This window comes from Phycodurus eques, chromosome 17 (genome assembly GCF_024500275.1).
Source record: "Phycodurus eques isolate BA_2022a chromosome 17, UOR_Pequ_1.1, whole genome shotgun sequence".
Classification (NCBI taxonomy): domain Eukaryota; kingdom Metazoa; phylum Chordata; class Actinopteri; order Syngnathiformes; family Syngnathidae; genus Phycodurus; species Phycodurus eques.
In genome coordinates, this window is record NC_084541.1 from 21563277 (window position 1) to 21584413 (window position 21137).

General features: G+C 46.9%; 1 protein-coding gene across 4 annotated transcripts; it reads left to right on the top strand.

The window, feature by feature from the left end:
* The first annotated feature begins 15 nt into the window (after positions 1-15).
* On the top strand, positions 16-19970 carry tcerg1b (transcription elongation regulator 1b (CA150)). Of its 4 annotated transcripts, none has more exons than XM_061702766.1 (20): positions 16-62; positions 913-1171; positions 1410-1562; positions 3732-4026; positions 4858-5094; positions 6609-6668; positions 7147-7347; positions 9415-9521; positions 11440-11689; positions 11836-11917; positions 12004-12166; positions 14374-14463; positions 14541-14659; positions 15216-15366; positions 15434-15598; positions 17369-17551; positions 17637-17816; positions 17894-17977; positions 18717-18817; positions 18898-19970. In XM_061702766.1, exons 1-20 carry the CDS (start codon positions 16-18, stop codon positions 19097-19099), a joined length of 3129 nt encoding a protein of 1042 aa, XP_061558750.1. In that variant the 3' UTR covers positions 19100-19970. The 4 variants fall into 4 exon arrangements, with proteins under 4 accessions (XP_061558750.1, XP_061558751.1, XP_061558752.1 ...); XM_061702767.1 differs by having other exon boundaries at positions 12031-12166; XM_061702768.1 differs by lacking the exon at positions 6609-6668.
* The last annotated feature ends 1167 nt before the right edge of the window (positions 19971-21137 follow it).

The window sequence follows — 21137 nt, forward strand, 5'->3', positions numbered from 1 at the left end:
TAACATTTTCCTGTAATGGCGGACCAGGCAGACAGCGAAGTGATCGGATTCAGCGACAACAGGTCAGAAAATTACGAACAAAATTGTTTATATCCATAACACCGCCATTTAATATTGGACACATGTTGGCGTTGTGGAATGAACTCGCCGAGCGGGGTTTTCGCCGGCAGAATTAGTTAAACAAAGACACAATTTGTGGATGTAGCCACGGAGGCTAATGTGCATTTAGCGAACTAGCTAGCGGTCAGGGGCTAGCCTTCACGCACGCGGTAGACATCCGGACAAGGACTTTTTGCTTCATTTAGATATTTTTTCATATTTTATAGTGCTCTCCCACTCACAATGGTCCCTCATCTGTGTTCAAGCAGAAGAAACTGTTCTAGTAAGTGAGCCGGCAAGCTCACGGTAGTTGCAGAGGCAGCTGCAACTTGATTACCCGCAAATGTTTTCAATGCTCCCGCCGTCCAAGGTTGTGTTGGGAACGGCAATGCCTCCCCAGGACGCCGCTACAATATGTAATCGGTTGGCTCATTCTGTAGTGCTGTTGCACAGTGTAGCGAGTAGAAATTAAGCCCGCAAACGAAAAGGAGTCGTCAACGATGGTCACTTGAAAAGCAATATATCCCATGATGCATTGCGTTGATAGAGAGGCAGATTTTTATTTTATTTTTTTTACAAGAACGCCTCCCAATACAGATGGACAAAGTGCTTTGGATTCATTTTGTAAAATGCACTCACCTTAAACCAATATCATGGTTAGGGTTATGTATTGATTCATTCCATTTTTATTATGGAAGCTCATGGTGGAGCAACACATGTAGACACCCCACTACATCAGGATTGTTTTCTTGGTCTCTTTGGTCTACCAATGCTATCGGATACCATGACAACGGTTTGATGTGCGATTCGTAGAATGGCCCAGCAGGCCGTGCGGTTCCACGGACCCGGACCGACGCCCGTGCCCGCCACCTCCGCCGCGCCGGCCGCCGCCCAGACACCTGTGTTGCGCGGCCCGCCGCCTCTACTCAGGCCGCCGCCGCCCCCCTTTGGAATGATGAGGGGGCCGCCGCCGACTCGCCCCCCGTTTCCGCGGCCACCCTTTGACCCCAGCATGCCCCCCATCCCGCCACCGGGAGGCATGCCGCCCCCCATGGGACCGCCCCACCTGCAGGTGACTTGTTTGGTGCTTCTTGCATGTCGTGCCTGACCTTTAGGGGGTATTTATTCAACTCACGAATGGAATAATCTATTTGTTATTAAAAAAAAAAAAAAAAAACAGTGACTTAAAAATCTGCATTCAATGGGAGTTCACCTTCCCTGAATTATTCTGACTGGATAGTCTTCATTTTGAAGTAAAAATGTTTATTTAGTGTATGTCAAGATGGGTGGCTATGGTTTCTTTCCTGCAGAGACCCCCGTTTCTTCCACCTCCCATGGGCAACCTTCCGCCCCCTCCAGGGATGCTCTTCCCTCCTGGGATGCCCCCAGTTCCTACTTCCGGAAACCCCGCGGTGAACTTGACCGAGGAGATCTGGGTCGAGAACAAGACGCCCGAGGGGAAAGTGAGTTGACGCTTGAAAATAAATTTATTGAAGCAGCGTAATCTGTGGTGCTCTTCGTGCGTGCAGAAGGCTGTCCGCATCTTGAAAAGTTTCTCTTGTTACGATAACAATTTAAGACGATATATTTACACGATAAATGATAATGTTTTTAATGCCTCTGAAATCATCCCTGTGCGACACACCCACAGCGTCTGCGAGCGGAAAAAAATGCCTCAATTCTACACCGTTTTGAAGCCTGATTTCACATACTTTGCAATGTTTTAATTCATTAATTGTCACGCTTGTTAAGAAGATTCTTCTCTGTGATGTGTCACCCTGTTTGCTTGCACTTAACCAATTACATTTCATATTTAATTCATAATTATTATTTTGTGCCTTATGTACAAAGGGTGCATACGCACAAAAACGTGGCGCCCGTTCTTTTTCACGTCAAAGTTCAGATGTATCAAGAGTGAAAGGACCGTGGAAATGTGCGGTGCCTCACGCCGAGGTCGTGGCTGGCGTACGCGCGTTTCTGCAGCTGTTGGTGCTTTGGCGACACTTAGAGGTGACGCTGGGAAAATGTTATCAAAAATCTGCACATCAGAGACACATGAACAATTCGTGCCCGACAACATTTGAGTTCAACAATGTAAACGAAGCAAGGGCTCTGAATTCACTTTTTGACCAGTGTATTAATGAATCACTGATATTTGTGAGGACGCCTATAAATTGATCAAGGCGATCATGTATGCCGCCTCTTGCCCTCACAATCTCCTCGTGGCTCCAGCACAGCACGGGTGAGGACACGGCCAGTCGGGCAGGCAGCAGCGGCCGGTTGTTGGAGCGTAATTGCGTCGGAGACTCAAAGGAACGGTGGACGAAACCTCCGCGTATGTGACATCGGTGATGCCAGCACTGAAAAAAAGAATCCTTTGAATTAAATTCGAACATTTACATCGGTTGCATATGATTAAAATCTGTTAAAATGGCTGCTTTTTTTTTTTTTTTTTTGGGGGGGAGAAGAGGGGTAAATTATGTCATTTTAACACATTTTAATCATGTGCAACTGATGTACATGTTCATATTAAGGAAATTCAAGCGACTCTTTTTTTCAGTGTGGGACGCTGGAGGAATCCTCCGCGTCTGTGACACGAAATAAAGACACTGGGGACGGTGGACGAATCCCCCGAACATGTTGCACGTGCCTGCGACTGCGTGTCCTCTCCTGTGTATTAAAATAATAAATTGAGGAATCACACAGGAGGTACTTTTTGATATTCTCTTTGATATGTTGATGTGCTTCTGTTTGAATTAAAAAAAAATAAATATGACAAATACCATACATACATTTACGCATGAACCTTAATCTCATTGGGCTTAGTGTAGGTTACTGTATGAACACATTTGTTGGGAGTTGTAAAAATACATGGTATTAACCTTGTGGGGTGATCAGAGTCAACCACGCGCTCCCAGCACCCTTGAGAGAGCAGCGTCACCCATGATCGCAGCGACTCTCTCCTCGAACGGGGTGAGGCCCTCTGTGGCCAAAACCTCTTCCGGTTTTGGCCACACTTTGGCGGTGGGTAGCTGTCCTTCGCTTCAAATCCACCTTAATGTTTGACCACTACTTTTTTAGTTCAGCGTGTGTGCGCTATTCCGACTCCACAGCATTGACAGCCGCGCACAGGCTGTCCCATCCACTCCTCTTTCACTCTTTGTTAACACTGGAGGACAGCGTGCCAAAGAGGATTTTCTTGCGCACCTCCACTTCATTGAGCTACTTCACATTCAGAAGAAAACACATTTCTTCATTACCTTGCTCATTTTCCTTTTTTTTCCTGATCAAGCAGAGACTGGGATCTCAGACGCAGGGTTCATTTAAATATGATTTGCATATTTAAATGTGGGTGTGGACAGGGAGGGGTCGGCTACGCCAACATGTGCGCTCATTCTACGTCGATTGGGATGTACGAAGGAAAAGTGTTTGGATTCATGCGTATGCACAGATTCATACGTCTGGATATTTTGTGTGCGTACGTTTTCTGGATTTGAGCGTACGCCATGTTTCAGTAGGAAATCCACGCAGGTCTTTGTACATGAGCCCTCAGGAGAAGGGGTTCGATAGTGACAACCCTAGTTATGCGTCTTTGTCTCAAGTCTTCTTGATTTTGCCCCCTATGCCCCCAGGCTTATTACTACAACGCTCGCACCAGAGAGTCGGCATGGACCAAACCGGAGGGCGTGAAAATCATCCAGCAGGCAGAGCTCAACCCTCTACTGGTGGCTGGGGCCGGCACCGCCGCGGGCACCGGCGTCGGGGCCGCCAGCGCGGGGGGCGCCACGGCCACCGGATCCAGCGGCATCAATACCACGGCCGGCGCGGCCGTCTCGCCTGTCACTGCCCCATCCAGCGCCCCCGCCCGCACGCTCAGCTCCAGTCCGGAATGCACCACCACCTTGGCACCCTCTGTCACCATAGCAGGTTGCAACCAACACACGTGTGCACGGGCACGCACGCACACACACACACACACACACACACTTCATCAGGAGTGTCCAAACTTTTTCCTCCCAAGCGCAGTACACAGAAAAAGCGAAGGATGCAAGTAGGACTGAAAAGATTGAGTATGTCAATTACAAAAAAAGTCGAAGCAAAATCTCTTTAATAAGCCCATTCATTCACAAGGTGCGATTGGCCATAGCTCACGCCCGTTCACTCAACACGCAAACTGGCTAAACCAAACTCACAACAGCCAACTCCACTGGCTGACGCAAATGTCACGCACCAGGCCAGGCCACCTTTTAAAGGCCGCTGAACTTAGTCACAGATACTGCAGTGTGGAACGTGAGGAAGGTGACCCCAAGTGGACAGCATTACGACCTGCATCTCACATGCACATTTGTCATTGCATCATCTGTTGGGATTGTTGAAATTTGCACCGATTAATAGAAGGGCTAATCGGTAGAGTGTTCGATTCTTATATATTTAAACGCCAAAATGGAGTTGGGTTCCAGACAACCCCCGCAATAGGTGAAATCCGTGAAGTAGAGACCACTTGTTTATTTCTAGACATTGTAAAGCTTTACGAACCTCCCCAGACTCTAATCTTCCCCACATGCGACTCCTATGAACAATATCTATACTCTTAAAAACCTTTTAAACTCTTAAACATACATGTTTGTGATATAGCATGCGTGCATGAAATGAAGTGCCGTGACCTCGGGGGCTAGACTTTGTACCCCCTGCACTACACGCACACTCACCTCCACACGTGTATGAATTCTAACGTTTCCTTTCCTCCCGTCCCTCCAGCCAACGCGGTAGCCGACCTCGCCCCCGCGGCCAGCTCGTCCGCGGCCGTGTCTACGGTCAGCGTGGTGACGGTGTCCACGGTGCCCTCCACCGTCACGGCGGTGCAGACGGTCCCGCTGCTGCCCGCCACCCTGCCTCATAGCGTGGCCCAGCCCACCGCCGCCATCCCCGCCTTCCCGCCCGTCATGGTGCCACCCTTCCGGGTGCCCCTGCCGGGCATGCACATCCCTCTGCCAGGTGAGACGCGCTCAGCATCGACAGGCCGTAACCACGGGGACTGCGTGTACTTTGCTCGTCGTTTCATCCCGTGATGGAAATTGTCACATTCACATGCAAACGCTTGTATTAATAATGCTACGTGGACTTTTCTGCCTTCGATGTACTCAAAGTGCTTTTAACACTGTCGCCAAACACAAATACCGCCCGCCCCCCTGCATTGACAATTTTGATAGGCGGCCCGGTGCAACGTCTGCAGTGATGCGGACTTTGTATCGGTCCGTTGTGGTAAAGACGGAGCTGAGCCGAAAGGCGAAGCTCTCGATTTACCGGTCGATCTTCGTTCCTGCCCTCACCTATGGTCACGAGCTGCGGGTCGTGACCCAAAGAACGAGTGGCGAAATGAGTTTCCTCCGCAGGGTGTCCGGGCTCTCCCTTAGAGAACGGGCGAGAAGCTCGGTCATCCTGGAAGATCTCCGATTAGAGCCGCTGCTCCTCCGCATCGAGAGGAGCCGCATGAGGTGGCCGGGGCATCTGATTCGGACGCCTCCCCGGTGAGGTGTTCCGGGCACGTCCCGCCGGGAGGAGACCCCGGGGACGACCCGGGACACGCCGGAGAGACCACGTCCTTCGGCCGGCCCGGGAACGCCTCGGGATCCCCCCGGAAGAGCTGGAGGAAGTGGCTGGGGAGAGGGAAGTCTGGGCGTCCCTGCTAAAGCTACAACCCCTGCGACCCGATCTCTGATAAGCGGTAGAAAATGGATGGATGGATGGATTCATCTGATTTAATAGACTTGCTTTCTTTACTACAGTTGAAAACAGAATCGGCAAAAGCTAATTAATCCATTGACGGCTATTTTTGATGCTGGTATGTGAAACTCTCATACTTTGATTCAGGCTGCAACTCTCCGCTTTTAGAAGGCTTATGCAATAAATACATTAAAATAGCAAATGTTGAAGCTATAAATTAATAATTACGATTATAGGGTAATGATTATGTTGTGCAATTGAACAGTATTCAGAATAATTTTTATCCTATTACATATGCTGCAATAACTGTCCCGCAGTAACGTTCTCGACGTCATTTAAAAAATATGGAAATTTAGACGCATAGTTCTGGAGATGAGTATTTATAGGTTGGCAGCTCTGCAGTCATAAATGCAATTTTACTAATAATTGGCATAGTCATTTCTTTTGGTATTTAGGCCTTCGTTTCCTCGCTTTCGGTCAAGAATTTTCATGTCTGTGCATCCCTAGTTATTAGTCTTTTTTTTTTTATTAAATGATAAGATATGTGTTTTGAGTTCCGAGTGGGGTCATAGAACGCGTTGAACTCGTATCTCAAGGCGCTGCTACTCTTTTTTTTCCACCTCGCTGACAAAAGCCGTCGCACATCTGGTTTAAAACTCAAACATGGCCCACCCCTGATGGAAGCACACATAGCATGACCTCTGACCCCAAGTCTGTTTGTGACACACACACACAGTATGTTGCTGGTGTCCAACCCGATGCTTTCTTGTGCGTTGTTGTTGCAGGTGTAGCAATGATGCAGATAGTAGGCGCTCCCTGCGTAAAGGCGGGCCCCGCCGCCAATGGTAAACGCACCCTATCGCCGCCTCTCAGTCGCCCGCTAGATGGCATGCTAGCCCATCACCTCCACTGCACCCCTGCTTTGCTGCGCCGTCACCCAGACACACAACATGCACACAACATATGTATCTCATATTTAGTGGATTTCTCACAACGTCGCGCGCAAAACTGGGATTGATGTCATGCCTGTGTGCGTGTCTTTGTGGGACGTGCGTGTGGGTGTGCTCGCGCACATGCACACACGGGTCTGGGTCCTTTCTCACTGGCTTTTGTGTTTGTGTGCTTTTCTTATTTTTCTGCTTGTTTTAGTCATGTTGTCCACTTTCAATGTCAGAATCGTCATGTGATGTCAGACAGGACCACTGATACGTTTTAGTCAGAGACTCACACGCACATCCGGTAGCTGGTCTAACGGGTCGGGTGCGCGCAGGCTGCCGTGTACACACAAGTGTCGCCAACGCTGTGCCAATCGTCCCGCCTCAGGAATGCTGCCCAGCATGGGCCCGTCTCTGGTGTCCATGATGCACCCTCAGTTGGCGTTGTCGGCAGCGCCCGCCTCCGTGGCCGCCGCGCTGCAACTGCCCGAGTGGTCCGAGTACAAGACGGTAGACGGCAAGACGTACTACTACAACAACCGCACCCTGGAGTCCACCTGGGAGAAGCCGCAGGCCGTGCTGGACAGAGGTAGGAACTCGGCTACGCGGTTTGCAAAAGTGCTCCGGCTCTGTACTTGAGTACAAGGACTGATCCCTGTGTAAAAGTAGAAGTACTTAAGTCAAGGTTCAAAAGAACTGACTCTAAAATTGAGTCAAGCACACAATTGTATTGTCAATTATGGAGGTACAACAATTTATCAATTGATCGACCACTAATCGTTCATCAAATTAATCAACAACTATTTTGGTAATCGATTCATTGTTTAATGAACTTGTTTAACTTAAAATTGTCCAAATCCTCTGATTCCAGCCTCTCAACAGTAAATATTGTCCAATTTCTTGTCGTCTCCCATGAAATCAGATTGATTATCTTTGTTTTGTTTGTTTGTTTTTCAAAATAAGACATTTGGCAAAATTTTATTTTACTTTGGAAAACAATCGGCAACATTTTTGCTGCTTTTCCAACGGATGTCACGGGCCAAACCAGTTCAATCAATTTGTTTTTACATTGTCTGCACTGTCAATTTGAAAGTGTCCTGTTTTTAAATAGAGATTGAAATTAAACATGTTTTTAAACAGAAAAATCAAAAAAATAATTGACAAATTGATTATTAAAATAATCATGAATTGTAGCCCTACTCTGTACTTGAGTAGAAATAGAGATACTGGGTTAAAAAAAAGGCTGGCACAAGTACTGACGCAATCTCTGTTTTTAAAAGTAATAAATTGCAGACATTGAAATGTACAAAAGTCTACATTAATTTTTACTCTTATTTAGAATATCCGTAGCGGCACGGTGGACGACTGGTTAGAGCGTCTGCCTCACAGTTCTGACGACCTGGGTTCAATCCCTGGCTCCGGCTATGTGGAGTTCGCATGTTCTCCCCGTGCCTGCGTGGCTTTTCTCCGGGCACTCCGCTTTCCTCCCACATCGCCAAAACATGCGTGCTCGGTTGATCGAAGACTCTAAATTGCCCGTAGGTGTGAATGTGAGTGCGGATGGTTGTTTGTTTGTATGTGCCCTGCGATTGGCTGGCAACCACTTCAGGGTGTACCCCGCCTGCTGCCCGAAAATAGCTGGGTTAGGCGCCAGCACACCCCTGACCCGTGTGAGGATAAGCGCTACAGAAAATGGATGGATGGAGGGATGTTCTGGAAGTGAATTTTTATAGATTGGCAGATCTGGGGAAGTAAATACTTCATCTTGTGGACCTAGATAGTTCCCTAAAATCTCCACTAAAATCCCTTTGTAGTGATTAGGGAATAATGAATGATTGTGATCATTCCTTACTCACAGTCACGAGAATTAGCCTAACCCGCGACAAGATTTGCCAAAAGTGATCGTCTTTTTGCAACGGCCACTTCGACTTGATTACAGTGCAGCAAGAATTTAGAAAATCGGCTGATGGATTGGATGGAGAAATTGAGTTTTTGGGAAAGATTTTTGTGTGATGTCTCCTGTAGAAAATCCGATCCAAAAAAACCTTCAAATGAGGATAAAACAGGAAAAAATGGTTATTTGTCAACTTATCGTTACGTTTCGTCTGCTACTCGAGGAAGCCCTTCTTCGATTGGCTGACAAGGATCAGTTCAAAGTGTCCACCAATAAGCTCGTTTGGACTGAAATTCCCAGGGAGGAATTCTCCAAGTGGAAGCTTCAAAATGACCGTCACTTGCCTTGAAACGCAACTAAAGTAGCACAAGTGGAACATGATTCATGAGAAGAGCCGTCGAAAAGGTCATATAGATCAGTCATCAATGATGAATTGATTTGACATGGAGGATTTTAGAGGCGTTTCAAGTGCTCATTCCATTTGGTGGGGGGGCACATGTCACATTGCAACTTCCTGGTTCACATTCCTCCATGCCACTGCTGTCAGTATTTTCCACCTCATCTCAGTCTTTCTTTTATTTTTTGTTTTTGTCAGTTGGCCTCAGTTGTCAGTTTACCGTGGAGTTAAAAAAACATTAGCAAATTTTGACAAAGACGTTGAAAGTACAGATGTATGATTTCAAATGTAGGGTTGTAAAAGTAAAAAATACGTCACTGCTCATAGAACAAAACTGCTTTTTATGTCTGTGTGCGTGCGTGCAGAAAAGGAAGCAGAAAAGACCAAGGAGCGTCTGGCGCAGGAGGAAGCGGAGGCCATGGAGATGGAGGAAGAGGAGAACAAAATCCTCAACATGAACAATGAAAAGCAGGTAGGAGAAACTCATTAGCCGCAATTCCGGCCGGCCGGGTGCTACGTCGCCGGACGGTCTGCACAACCGACTACACGGCGTCGTGTTCTGGTGCTTACAGTGACACTCGCACAGTTGGGGTTTATTTCCTGCATGTGTGACTAAATAGCAAAAAACTGGGCAGCAAGTAGTGTGATCCCACGTGTCTGTGAAAATAATGCACGGTTAGCATATCACACCGACGACAAATTAACACGCACGCATATAGGGAGGAACGTGACGAGTTTGCGCTCTCACCACCCCACAGCCCTTCGATCAGACTATACAACATGAAAATAAAATCCTATATTGGCAAATAACATCCCATCAAAATGTTTTTCATAATTTAGATTTAAGCCCTTGAAAAATACACACGCACGTACGTACCTACCTCTCAGGCAGGCCAAAAGTTAACTGAAAGAGAGACTGGAGCACGTCATAGCTGCTAATCTTCAAAGTAAAAACTCCACCCCATGAAAATACAGTAGGTGTCCAAAATAAAGCCAGAAACCTTCAATAATAACACCATAGAATTTGCAGTAATTAATGAATAAATAAATGCAATTGCAAAAAATAGCAATCACATTCTTTCTATCTGCTACACATATGCCATCACATAAAAGCTCTGATTTCTTCTTCCACTATCCACTAGTCCAATTTCAATGCCATTTAAATTTTTCTGTGCATATTAATACTGGGATCATTTTCACTATTATTTAAAAATTTTATTTTATGCACATGATCTAAAGAAATATTTTCTGTTAAAAGAATTGTTTTGTTTCTTTATACATCTGAAAATAAGTGCTACCTACCTCTTGGGGAAAACAATTTCCCCTTTGTCAAAAAAATTCTAAACACTGGTGCCTTAAAAAAAAAAATATATATATTTTTTGTCCTGTTCGGCTGTTAGTTCAAGCAGAATGGAGGATCTGTATCCTTTTTATGCCGGAACAGTTTTACTGTGTCACAGTGGAGTTTTTAAGATGCCGCTGTGATTTAAAATTGTATGGGGCTGTAGTGCTACACCCTGTGATGGAAGGATAGGACAAGATGGAACAGGACAAGGACAGGAGAAGAAGCTCGCAGGACAAGGGTCGTAAACCCGGCTATACGGCTTGACTATGTAAATTATAAAAGTTCGTAGGACGAGAGTGTGAGTGAGGGGATACTTGAGGGGTCATTTGTCGCAATAAGTGAGTGGCCCAACACCCAGCAAAAGAGTCCCAGGCATGTGTGCCTGCGGACACATGCAAGTGATTTGACAGTTTCGCATGCACAGAGACTGACAGAAGTGTTCTGTAATTGCTGTGTCTGCACCGCGGAGGCTGAGGACCCCACCCGATCAATCGAGGGGCGGGAATCGGGCCCAGGGGTCCACCAGAGAGCAGCCCGGCGGACGGGACACCTCCCACACCGAGGGACCCAGGGCAGTCCGCGGGCCCCACCTAGGCGACCCGACAACCGGCCACCTGGAGGAGGCCGCAGGGATCCGATGCCCCCCACCCTCCCTCCCCCAACCTGCAGGGCCCATGATGCAGCCAGTCTCCGCCCACCCTGTGGGCGGGAGGGACTCCCTTGTTTGTTGGAAAGGATGGCGGATAGGGGCACCCGACAAGGAAACGATAAGGGGGTGCGGAACCCAGGGAGCAGCCTAACAACCAAACCCCCCCAGAGATGGGTTTATGTGGTGCATTCAAACCAGGAAGGAAGAAGGAAGCAGGTCCGAGGAGCGACAGGGGGGCCCCTGCGTTGATACAGAATATGACTGAGTACTGTTATAGTGTCTGTCTATGTGTTGCTGCACCGTTTGTCCAAATGTCCGTCGCTTAAAGGGTTACAACACCGCTGCTGCATAAATGCTATTTGTTGGCATGACTAAATGTTGTCATGTTTGCTGAAGGAGCGCAAAGAAGAAGAAATGAGCGAAGAAGAGAAGGCGGCCCAGAAAGCTCGCCCGGTGGCCACCAATCCCATCCCGGGCACGCCGTGGTGCGTGGTGTGGACGGGCGACGAGCGCGTCTTCTTCTACAACCCTACCACGCGCCTGTCCATGTGGGACCGGCCCGACGAGCTGGTGGGCCGCGCCGACGTCGACAAACACATCCAGGAGCCCCCGCACAAGCGGGGCCTCGACGACGCCAGAAGGACAGGTGACCCAACGCGCGCACGCGGCCGCCAAACAACTCGCTCTGTCTGGGTGTGTGTGTGTGTGTGTTTGTGTTTTTCTGTCTTCTGAGTTTTTGTGTCTTTGTATACGTGCATGCTTTTGTAACTCTGTGTTTCTTTGTGTGTGCAGTTTTCAGCAAGGAGGATAACGAGCTGGCCCTCGCCACGGACGACGCTCACGATGAGGAGCCCTCCAAAGCCAAGAAGAGAAAGTCAGTCACGTGTGTGTGTGTGTGTGTGTGTGTGTCTGTTTATAAGATTGAGCAGACAGGTTTATTTCTCTCTCTCTCTCACACAGACACACACATTGGTTTCTCTTACACAGGAAGGAGGATGTGAGCGAAGCGGACTCTGAGAAGGAAGCGGTGATGGAAGCGGAGCTGAGGGCGGCCCGGGAGAGAGCCCTGGTCCCGCTCGAGTCCAGGATGACGCAGTTCAAAGACATGCTGCTGGAGAGAGGGGTACGCCGCACACGTTACATATTATGCTGATTCTCCGTTTATCCTGCTGGGGAATCCATTTCGGACTAGGGCTGCACGATGTTGGAAAGAAATGAGATTGGGATTTTCTTAAAACTCGTGATCTGAAATAATACAGGGTCAGTGTTGGGAAAGTTCATTCCTACGCTAACTAGTTCACAGTTCAGTTCATAATTCAAAATTTCACCATTCCAAAAACAAACTAGTTCATAGTTCTTTTTTTTTTTTTTTCAATAGTGTATGTTGCTGACAGGCTATTACCCTCAAAACACTGGCATTTCATCTCCCCATTGTTGCCAACCATTCAGTCCACACTAGTAACCAGGTGCAGCTGTCACCCTACAATCTCAAAAAAACGAGGAGAAACTTGTTGCTAGAATGGTCTTTTTTAAAATGACAAATTAAAACAAAAACAGGACTTATGTCTTTAGTGCAAACAAAAACACGTAACGCAGTATGACTTAAACAATGGTGAGAGGACATTGATAGGGTTGGGCATCGGGGCTAACGTTCCAGTTCTCCCGGAATTGTTGAAATTGAAACATTTTGGTTCTCAGTTTCAATGCCTAGTCCACCGACCCTGAAGAAGTGGCGAAAACCAGCGAAGAAGTGGCAAAACCCAACAAAGAACTCGCACGAAGACGTGCTTATGCCCAACGGCGGCGGACAAAAGTGTGTCTTAACTTAGGTAAAATGAATGATCAGTCGCTTCGGTGCAACACTTGGAATAAGACTATATTGCTGATTATCGGTGTGTACACTTCAAACTAAAAGGCTACAAGCTTAAAACAGGAAGTCAAGTTAAAACCTGCACATGTAAACCATGATAAAACAGTCCCGAATAATGATTTTAACAATGCTATATTTAACTTTTAGCTGCAACATTAATTAATGAATATTAACTCAATGGGTTAGTTCACACACATTTTAGTTCATAGGTTTGATAGTGATACTGGTTATAAAGAACATCAAGTCCAATGTTCAGTTTAGTCTATGCTGCGGGCTGCTAAGAAAATGGATGTTCATAATTTGGACACCTTTTATTTAAACCATGCAAACCTTTTTGAACCAGCCCTCTAAAAGAATCTGAATCGAGATTCGTTTGGAATCGAAATAAGTGAAATAAGGGACCGGAATCGAGACCGGAATCGCTCAAATTCAAACGATGCCCAACCCTAGACATTGATAACTTTGCATTCTGGCTGACTCTTTTCACAAAATCATTTAGCAACTCTTATAATGCAAAACAAAATAAATTCCATATGATCACAGTGTGATCGTGCAGTGTTCATAAATAAAGCATTCTGATGCAAATAATACATTTCCTACTAATCAATTTTTACAATTATGTACTGCCTTACAAAAGATGACATTCACTTCCATTTACGCTGCCCCTGAACGCACCTCACGCAGTCATGAAACTGTGTGTCTGCCTTGTTTCATTCTGATGTGAAATGCAGCAGGGCCAAACAGGTCCCTTTGCTGGTCAATTTTAATATTACAGTTGATTGACTCCACATCCCAAAAACATGCATTCATTGGAGACTCTTAAATTGCCCGTAGATATGACTGTGAGTGCAAATGGTTGTTTGTTTGTATGTGGCCTGCGATTGGCTGGCAACCAGTTCAGGGCGTACCCCGCCTCCTGCCCGATGACAGCTGGGATAGGCTCCGGCACGCCTGCGACCCGCGTGAGGAGAAGCGGCTCAGAAAATGGATAGATGGATGGACTGTATATTACAGTACACCAACATCGCAGCAGACCCTGCGATGTGACTACTGCGCACACGTACATTGCAATGACGATGCTCAAACAAAATATCGTGCAGCTCTATTTCAGACGCACCCGCTGGCGCAAGGTGAAAATCTGCAACATAGAGGGACCAAATAAATTATTATTATTCATATGTAGTTTTACCCCTCCCTCGCGTTTTAAGGCTACCGCACACTGAGCAACGCAGCCCAGCCCGACTGAATTGTTGCGCAGTGTGCGTGGTTTGGCAGCAGTTTTCATGAATGGTGTTTTGCCATCGCTGGCGCGGAGCGTCACAGGTTGCATCCAATCAGAATGCACATAAGCTTTCACTCACACAAACGTACATTAACGGGTTTTAAGCTTCATGTGAAGGAATTTAAATAATATAGCGGGGGAACGCTGTAAACGTTTGTGTGTGCGTGCGTGCGTGTAGGTGTCTGCTTTCTCCACGTGGGACAAAGAGCTTCACAAGATTGTCTTCGACCCTCGATACCTTCTGCTCAACCCCAAAGAACGCAAGCAGGTCATCACCCGTGTCTCCCGGTTGTTTCCGCCTGTGCCGGGCGGGCCTGGTCCCATGTTGTCGTCGGTGTGCCACAGGTGTTCGACCAGTACGTGAAGACGAGAGCGGAGGAGGAGAGGAAGGAGAAGAAGAACAAGCTGATGCAGGCCAAAGACGAATTCAGGAAGATGATGGACGCCGCCAAGTTGACGGCCAGGTGCGAATGCCGTTTGAGTTTGTTGTCACATCTCTGTTGGGCCAATTATACCTTACTCGTGCACTCACTGTCGTAGTTTCGCCAATCTGCACTATTTGCACCAATACTCATGTGCCCGAGTAGCATCTGTACCATTTGCACAATCGACATTGTCCCAGATTATCACACTACTAGTCACTTTAAACTGAACACATTTCCTGAAGTCTCTGCGCCCTTTGCACAATGGTCATTACACCGGACTATTGTTCTATTAGTCATTTCAAACTGCTCTAATTGCTAGAGGACTCTGCATCTTTTTGCACATTGGTAAAAAAAAAAATTTGTACCGGCATTACCACATTACTGGTTATTTACTGCTCAGTGCCTGTGTTTTTTATGTCTTTATGTGTCCAAAGTGTTCTCTTGTCAATTGACTGTCTGTTGTCGTACTAGAGCGGCTCCAACTACCGGACACAAATTCCTTGTGTGTTTTTAACATACTTGGCAAATAAAGATGATTCTAATTCTGACCATCCGGCGCCGATGTCGTCTTCACGTGGTCTGCGCTTCTTCTCAGGACCACCTTCAGCGAGTTTGCCGTCAAGCACGGCCGAGACCCTCGCTTCAAGAGCATCGACAAGATGAAGGACAGGGAAGCCATCTTCGTGGAGCACATGACGGCCCTGAGGAAGAGGGACAAAGATGACTCCAAGTCCCGAGGGGAGAAGGTAAGGAGACCCCTCCCCATCTCTGATGGGAGCGGTGGTCTCAAGAGAGCTGGTGTGCTGGCGGCAGGTAAGGCAGGACTTCTTCGAGATGCTGAGCGACCAGCACGTGGAAGGCGGGCAGCGCTGGAGCAAAGTCAAGGAGAGGATGGAGACGGACCCCCGCTACAAGGCGGTGGACAGCTCCGCCCTCAGGGAGGAGTTCTTCAAGCAGTACCTGGACAAGCAGGCCAAGGTGACAAGCACTTGAGTTCTTTGTTTGAATTACATTTCCATTCAATCATTTTAAAAGAAAGTATAAGAACAGTACTTTCCATAGTCCTCCTTTTTTTTGTTATCTTTATCTCTCTTTCATGCTTAAGGATTGACGAACTGAAAGTTGGAGTCGTGCGGTTGAGGATAGTCCGGCAATCCGCCACGATTGTCCATTTGGCCGCTAGATGTACTTTTTGATCTTTTCCAGATAGATTTGGCACATTTAAGCACAAAGACGACTTGACACTAATTTCAAACCAAACGCCGCCAATTTTCAGTACAGTCAACCTCCTATTTAAAGTAGGAGATTTGTTCCAGACTCTCCCGCAATGGGTGAAAAATCTTAATAAAAAAAGCACTTTTGCAAGTTTTCCTTGGCGCCTGTTCGCACTGTCTGCCTTGGACAATTCTCCAAATTAGAGGCAAAAGCGTGCTTGCTTCAAGCTGTTTTTGTCGCTCCCAGTTGCAATTTACTGTAAAACTGACATAGAACTAGGCTTTACACGATCACAGAGTTTAAAAAAACGATCACCGATCCGATCACAAGATGGAGCAATGTGTCTATTTAAATGACTTGTTCATTTACTGTATATACTTGTATACTGTGTATCTTCAAATGTTTCTCTAATCAGGTCATGTATTCTAATCAGTCAGGTCAAACCAACATTGCAACATGACAGAAATCATGGGGGCTAACTTACTGTAATTAAATTACTTTTATAATTAAATTACTTCAAACACACCGAAATTTTAGCGCATGATTCGACATAATGCCGGCATGTTTATGTGCAACTGTTAATGCTAGCACTACCTTGCTAGGCTACATAACATTTTGTTGCCTGCTTGCGAGCCGTATCGAATTAAAAGCACGTGAACATACCTCAAGCAGTCCTTGAATGAAAGTCATCTCCCGAGCACCGATGACCACCAGCGCACGTTCTTCCCCATTTTGTTCTTATAATGCACACGATGCGATCCGTTGTTGTTGTCGTTGCCTGGGTAACGAGTGTATCCGGTCACATTTGAGTTGACAAGATAAAGCCAAGTCATCGTAAAAGACGGGGTGCGGTGGTATCAGAATACAGGATTTTATTGCAGTCGTCTGACATGGTGCAATCGTGAAAGACCTAATTTGTCTTGCGGTCTGATCCAGGCATTATTTGTTGATCGGTCCCAGACGTGTTGTCTGTCCCACACCGCTGACATGTTTTTTTTCTTTCTTTCTTGGCGGTCAGGGATTTACAGTGCTACGTCAAAAGACATGCGACAAGGCTAAAAATATACTAGCTTTTGGATTCAAATATACTGTACTTGAGTGCGACACGGAGTAAATGTCTTTTGCGGAGTCGATCAGTGACGTCATTGAACGGAATTATGCCATTAAAGCCGATCAGCATAAAATGCTAATTATCGGCCGATACCGATCAAGCCGATCAGATCGGTGTAAAGTCTACATAGAACAGAAGACAAACGTTGCATATTTGAACATCAAAATGGTCAACCAAACCAAGTCCACTCTCCTAATGATAACATATAATGCAAAATGTCATGGATGGGATAATGGAAGTTAGCATAGCATTTAGGGAAATTGTAAACCTTCGAACAACTGCTACTTTGCTGCGGGAATACACATACAAGCAGCAGTCAACAATACTCTCAGGCATATACTCTCACTGTGACATGGGAACGGCGATTTATTTAGCACTGGAGCCCACCCAAACTAAGCTGGCGTGCTGTTGTGGTCCCGTAGAGCCTGGACTTGGAGAAGGAGCGTGAGCTGGAGCGTCAGGCGCGGATCGAGGCCAGCCTGAGGGAACGCGAGCGAGAGGTCCAGAAGGCCCGATCGGAACAGACCAAAGAGATAGACCGCGAGAGAGAGCAGCACAAGCGGGAAGAAGCCATCCAGCACTTCAAAGCGCTCATGTCCGACATGGTGAGGAAGGAACACGCACGACAGCACGATGCGTTCCAGAAGGCTGTGCGTACCTTCGGTCCGTCATTTGACCTCCCGGTTGCAGGTGCGCTCACCGGACGCGACGTGGTCGGACACGCGGCGGAACCTTCGCAAAGACCACCGCTGGGAGTCGGCGTCGCTGCTGGAGCGCGAGGAGAAGGAGAAGCTCTTCAACGACCACGTGGAGGCGCTAGCCAAGAAGAAGAAGGAGCACTTCAGGCAGCTCCTGGACGAGACCACCACGGTGAACGTCCGCTCGCGGTAACGCGTCAAAACGGCTCGACTCCGCACTGACGTCCGCTGGCGTTTTCTCTTTTCAAGATCACGCTGACCACCACCTGGAAGGAGGTCAAGAAGGTCATCAAGGAGGACCCTCGATGTATCAAGTTCTCCTCCAGTGACAGAGTAAGACCTCGCAATCTTCACAAATCCTCAATGTTGTTCATGTTCTCTTGAATCTCCCGCAGAGCGTTTGGTTTACAAAGATCCCAGATAGCCGATTGCGCTAAATTGCGTGTGATCTTTTAAGATTGCTGGACAATGGGCGGCAGCAGCAGCAGCAGCAAAAGCAGCTGCAGCTTCTCGTAAATTTGCCTGTCTCCTGGTCTGTCGTCACGGTTACGCACAGCAGTGTCGTTCGCGCTTGCCTTTCCACACGCGTTATTTAACTCCTTCACCTCCATCTATATTCGTCACGTCCGTTCTTCAGTGGGGTGGGCATGGAAGAGGGTCTCGCTCAGCTTAGCTTGTCTGTCAAATTCAGCTTTGTAAACCAATAGAATGATGAGTAGTTCCCAGTAGATGGCAGCGTTGCACTGCTTTGGATTGGAGATGAGCACAGCTTTTAAGTAGATGACAAAGATTAGTTGGTGAAGCTCTGTTTGTCATGTCGATTGTGTTGGAAAGAAACATAAATCGGACAGGTTTAGGCACCTGTTTTTGGTAAAACCAACCCATGTTCTACTGCTGAAAAGCTCAGAACACATTCTGTCTGGTGAAGGAAGAGGGTCTATTCTTTGTAGGTTTGATGCTTATATTGTGACAGATAACAAGCTTGTGTTGCTCTCGAAAGCTCGCTCAGAATGCTGGAAAACGGCTGGCCGTCCGTGAGCAAATGTAGTCCTGAATATTTGGTTGTTTTTAGAAGCGACAGCGCGAGTTTGAGGACTACATCAAAGACAAATACATCACCGCCAAAGCCGACTTCAGAACCCTCCTGAAGGAGACGAAGTTCATCACGTACAGGTGCGCGCCTTCTGTTCGATTACTCTGCCAAAGAGGAACCTGAAGGTTTACGACACCTTTGTGATCTTTTGACCCGTTAGGTCCCGGAAGCTGATCCAGGAGTCGGAGCAGCACCTGAAAGACGTGGAGAAGATCCTGCAGAACGACAAGCGCTACCTGGTGCTGGAGTGCGTCCCCGAGGAACGCCGCAAGCTCATCATGTTCTACATCGAGGACCTGGACCGCCGCGGCCCGCCCCCTCCCCCCACCGCCTCGGAGCCCACGCGCCGCTCCACCAAGTGACCCCGCGGGCCAACCAACCCGCACACCACCCCCACCCCACCCCCCTCTGCCAGAGCGCACCCCTCCTCCTCCTCCCCCCATCGCCGTCGGGCCGCGCAGGTTGCAAACGGGTGGAAAGGTTTCCCGAAATTTCCGTGGGATGTTAGGCCGGCAGTTTGGGAAGGACACAATTCGCAGTTGTAAACTTCCTGTGGGAATTGATAGGAATTACTGGGAACATCATGGAAAGGATCACATTCAAATATTTTGTTTTGTCATAAAATAGATGCAGAATAGTAGATGGCTCTCCTTGCCCACATGCGAGGGCATTACAGTAACTTAACTGCTCCTTTGCGGCAAAACTAAAGCTTGCACGCAACACAAAACAAAAACAAAATCCGCCAAGTGACAACTCGTAACTGTAAAATGTGCTAATTGGGGCACACGTAAGTCAAGGTATCACTGTACTGAATTTGCATGTAATCTGCTTGTTGTCGTCAGGATTACGGCAAAATATATTTTCTGCAACAGTCTTTAAATTCCCTATTAAGAAACAACCTTCCATAAATTCCCATGGAAAGTTTCCATCTTTGAAAATTCCCGGAGTTTTGCAAGCCTACTGGGAGCTTGTCCATGTAAAGACGGAGACCCCCCCGGGGCACCTTTGACCCCTCACCTCTGCCTTGAGGGATGACGACGACGATGAAGAGGCTGCGTCCGATTCTGCAGCCGCTGGTGTACGATAGCTCATGTAAATCATCTTTAGTGAAGTTTGTGTGCGTGCGTGTCGGAGGCGAGCCCGGGCCTTAACGGCGCTGCCCCCGCCGCCATCTGGATTGTTCCCCAACTTTGTCTTCACGTCCTAATAAACGCAACTTCTCGTCTTTTTCAACCTCCGTCAACGCTTCGTCCACGCAAACACGATATATCAGTCATCTACCAAACTAAATAACACTATGCAAACGCAACACAAAAACAAGTAACTCAAGTTAATAGACATGAAAACAACCAAAAGCAAGTAAAACAAATTTTTTTAAACTAACAAGTTGTAATAAGTTACAAGTACATAAAAACACAAATAGTATGTACGACAACATGAAAATAAATGTAAATGAAATGTGGAATACATTTGTGGAGGGAAATAACATCAAACCAAGTAAATAACACAGGTAAAAGTCAATGAAGTGAAACTTCACAGTAAAAGACAACTATAACATGAAAATAAAAAGTAACTCATATGCAAATAACTGCAAGTGAAGCGTTGCTAAAATAATGAACAAATAAGTAGTACCTAACATGATAAACAAGAAAATAAAATTAGTAGGCCTAAATGTAAAAACGATCATGTATAATTCCAAGTAAATTACAATGTGAAAATAAAGCAAATGAAAAATCAGTAAGTGAGATGAAAAGAATATTTGTAAGCAGGGCCGGCCCTGGACATAGGAGGTCGCCTCGGGCGCCATCTGCTGGAGGGGCGCACTGCCAGCGCCCTCCTCCTCGGAAAAAAGATTTCAAGCAAATCATAAAATAATTGAAGGCGCCCCCTTTACGTTTCTGTCTTGAAAATAACAAATACAATTACGGAACAAACTAAAGTAACTATTTTTGTCACTTGGCCAGTCACGTCACGTGACGTGGGGGCGCATCTGAAGTCACAACAGGACAGGTGATTTTAGTTACAAAAAAGGGCAGCACAGGTCCGCAAAAGAAGAAAGGCAGAGGAGGAGGGAAATAATTCAAAATATAAAGATAATGTTATGGCAACATCAATTTTTTTAGAATATCGTTTTGTGTCAAGAACATGTTTGCGCTAGCTAGCTTGAAATAAAGCTAGCATGCGCTTAACACGCTGATGATGTCGGGTGAGCAGACGTCCTCTTTTAGCCGGACATGGCCTCAGCTTATGCTGTAATAAAGCGACCAACATGAACAAATCATTACTTGGGCATGTGTAACGATTACTCTCTTTTTATTAGTAATGCACAATCACAGCTAGACAATAATAATCGTAGGTAGAAGAAGAGCACACTGATGTGTTGTATGTAGGGCCTGTTGC

Coding starts and splice junctions, on each gene's coding strand:
- tcerg1b (XM_061702766.1), top strand. CDS start 16: ATGGCGGACCAGGCAGACAGCGAAGTGATCGGATTCAGCGACAACAG. Junction 63..912: donor ATCGGATTCAGCGACAACAG/GTCAGAAAATTA, acceptor TGCGATTCGTAG/AATGGCCCAGCAGGCCGTGC. Junction 1,172..1,409: donor TGGGACCGCCCCACCTGCAG/GTGACTTGTTTG, acceptor TCTTTCCTGCAG/AGACCCCCGTTTCTTCCACC.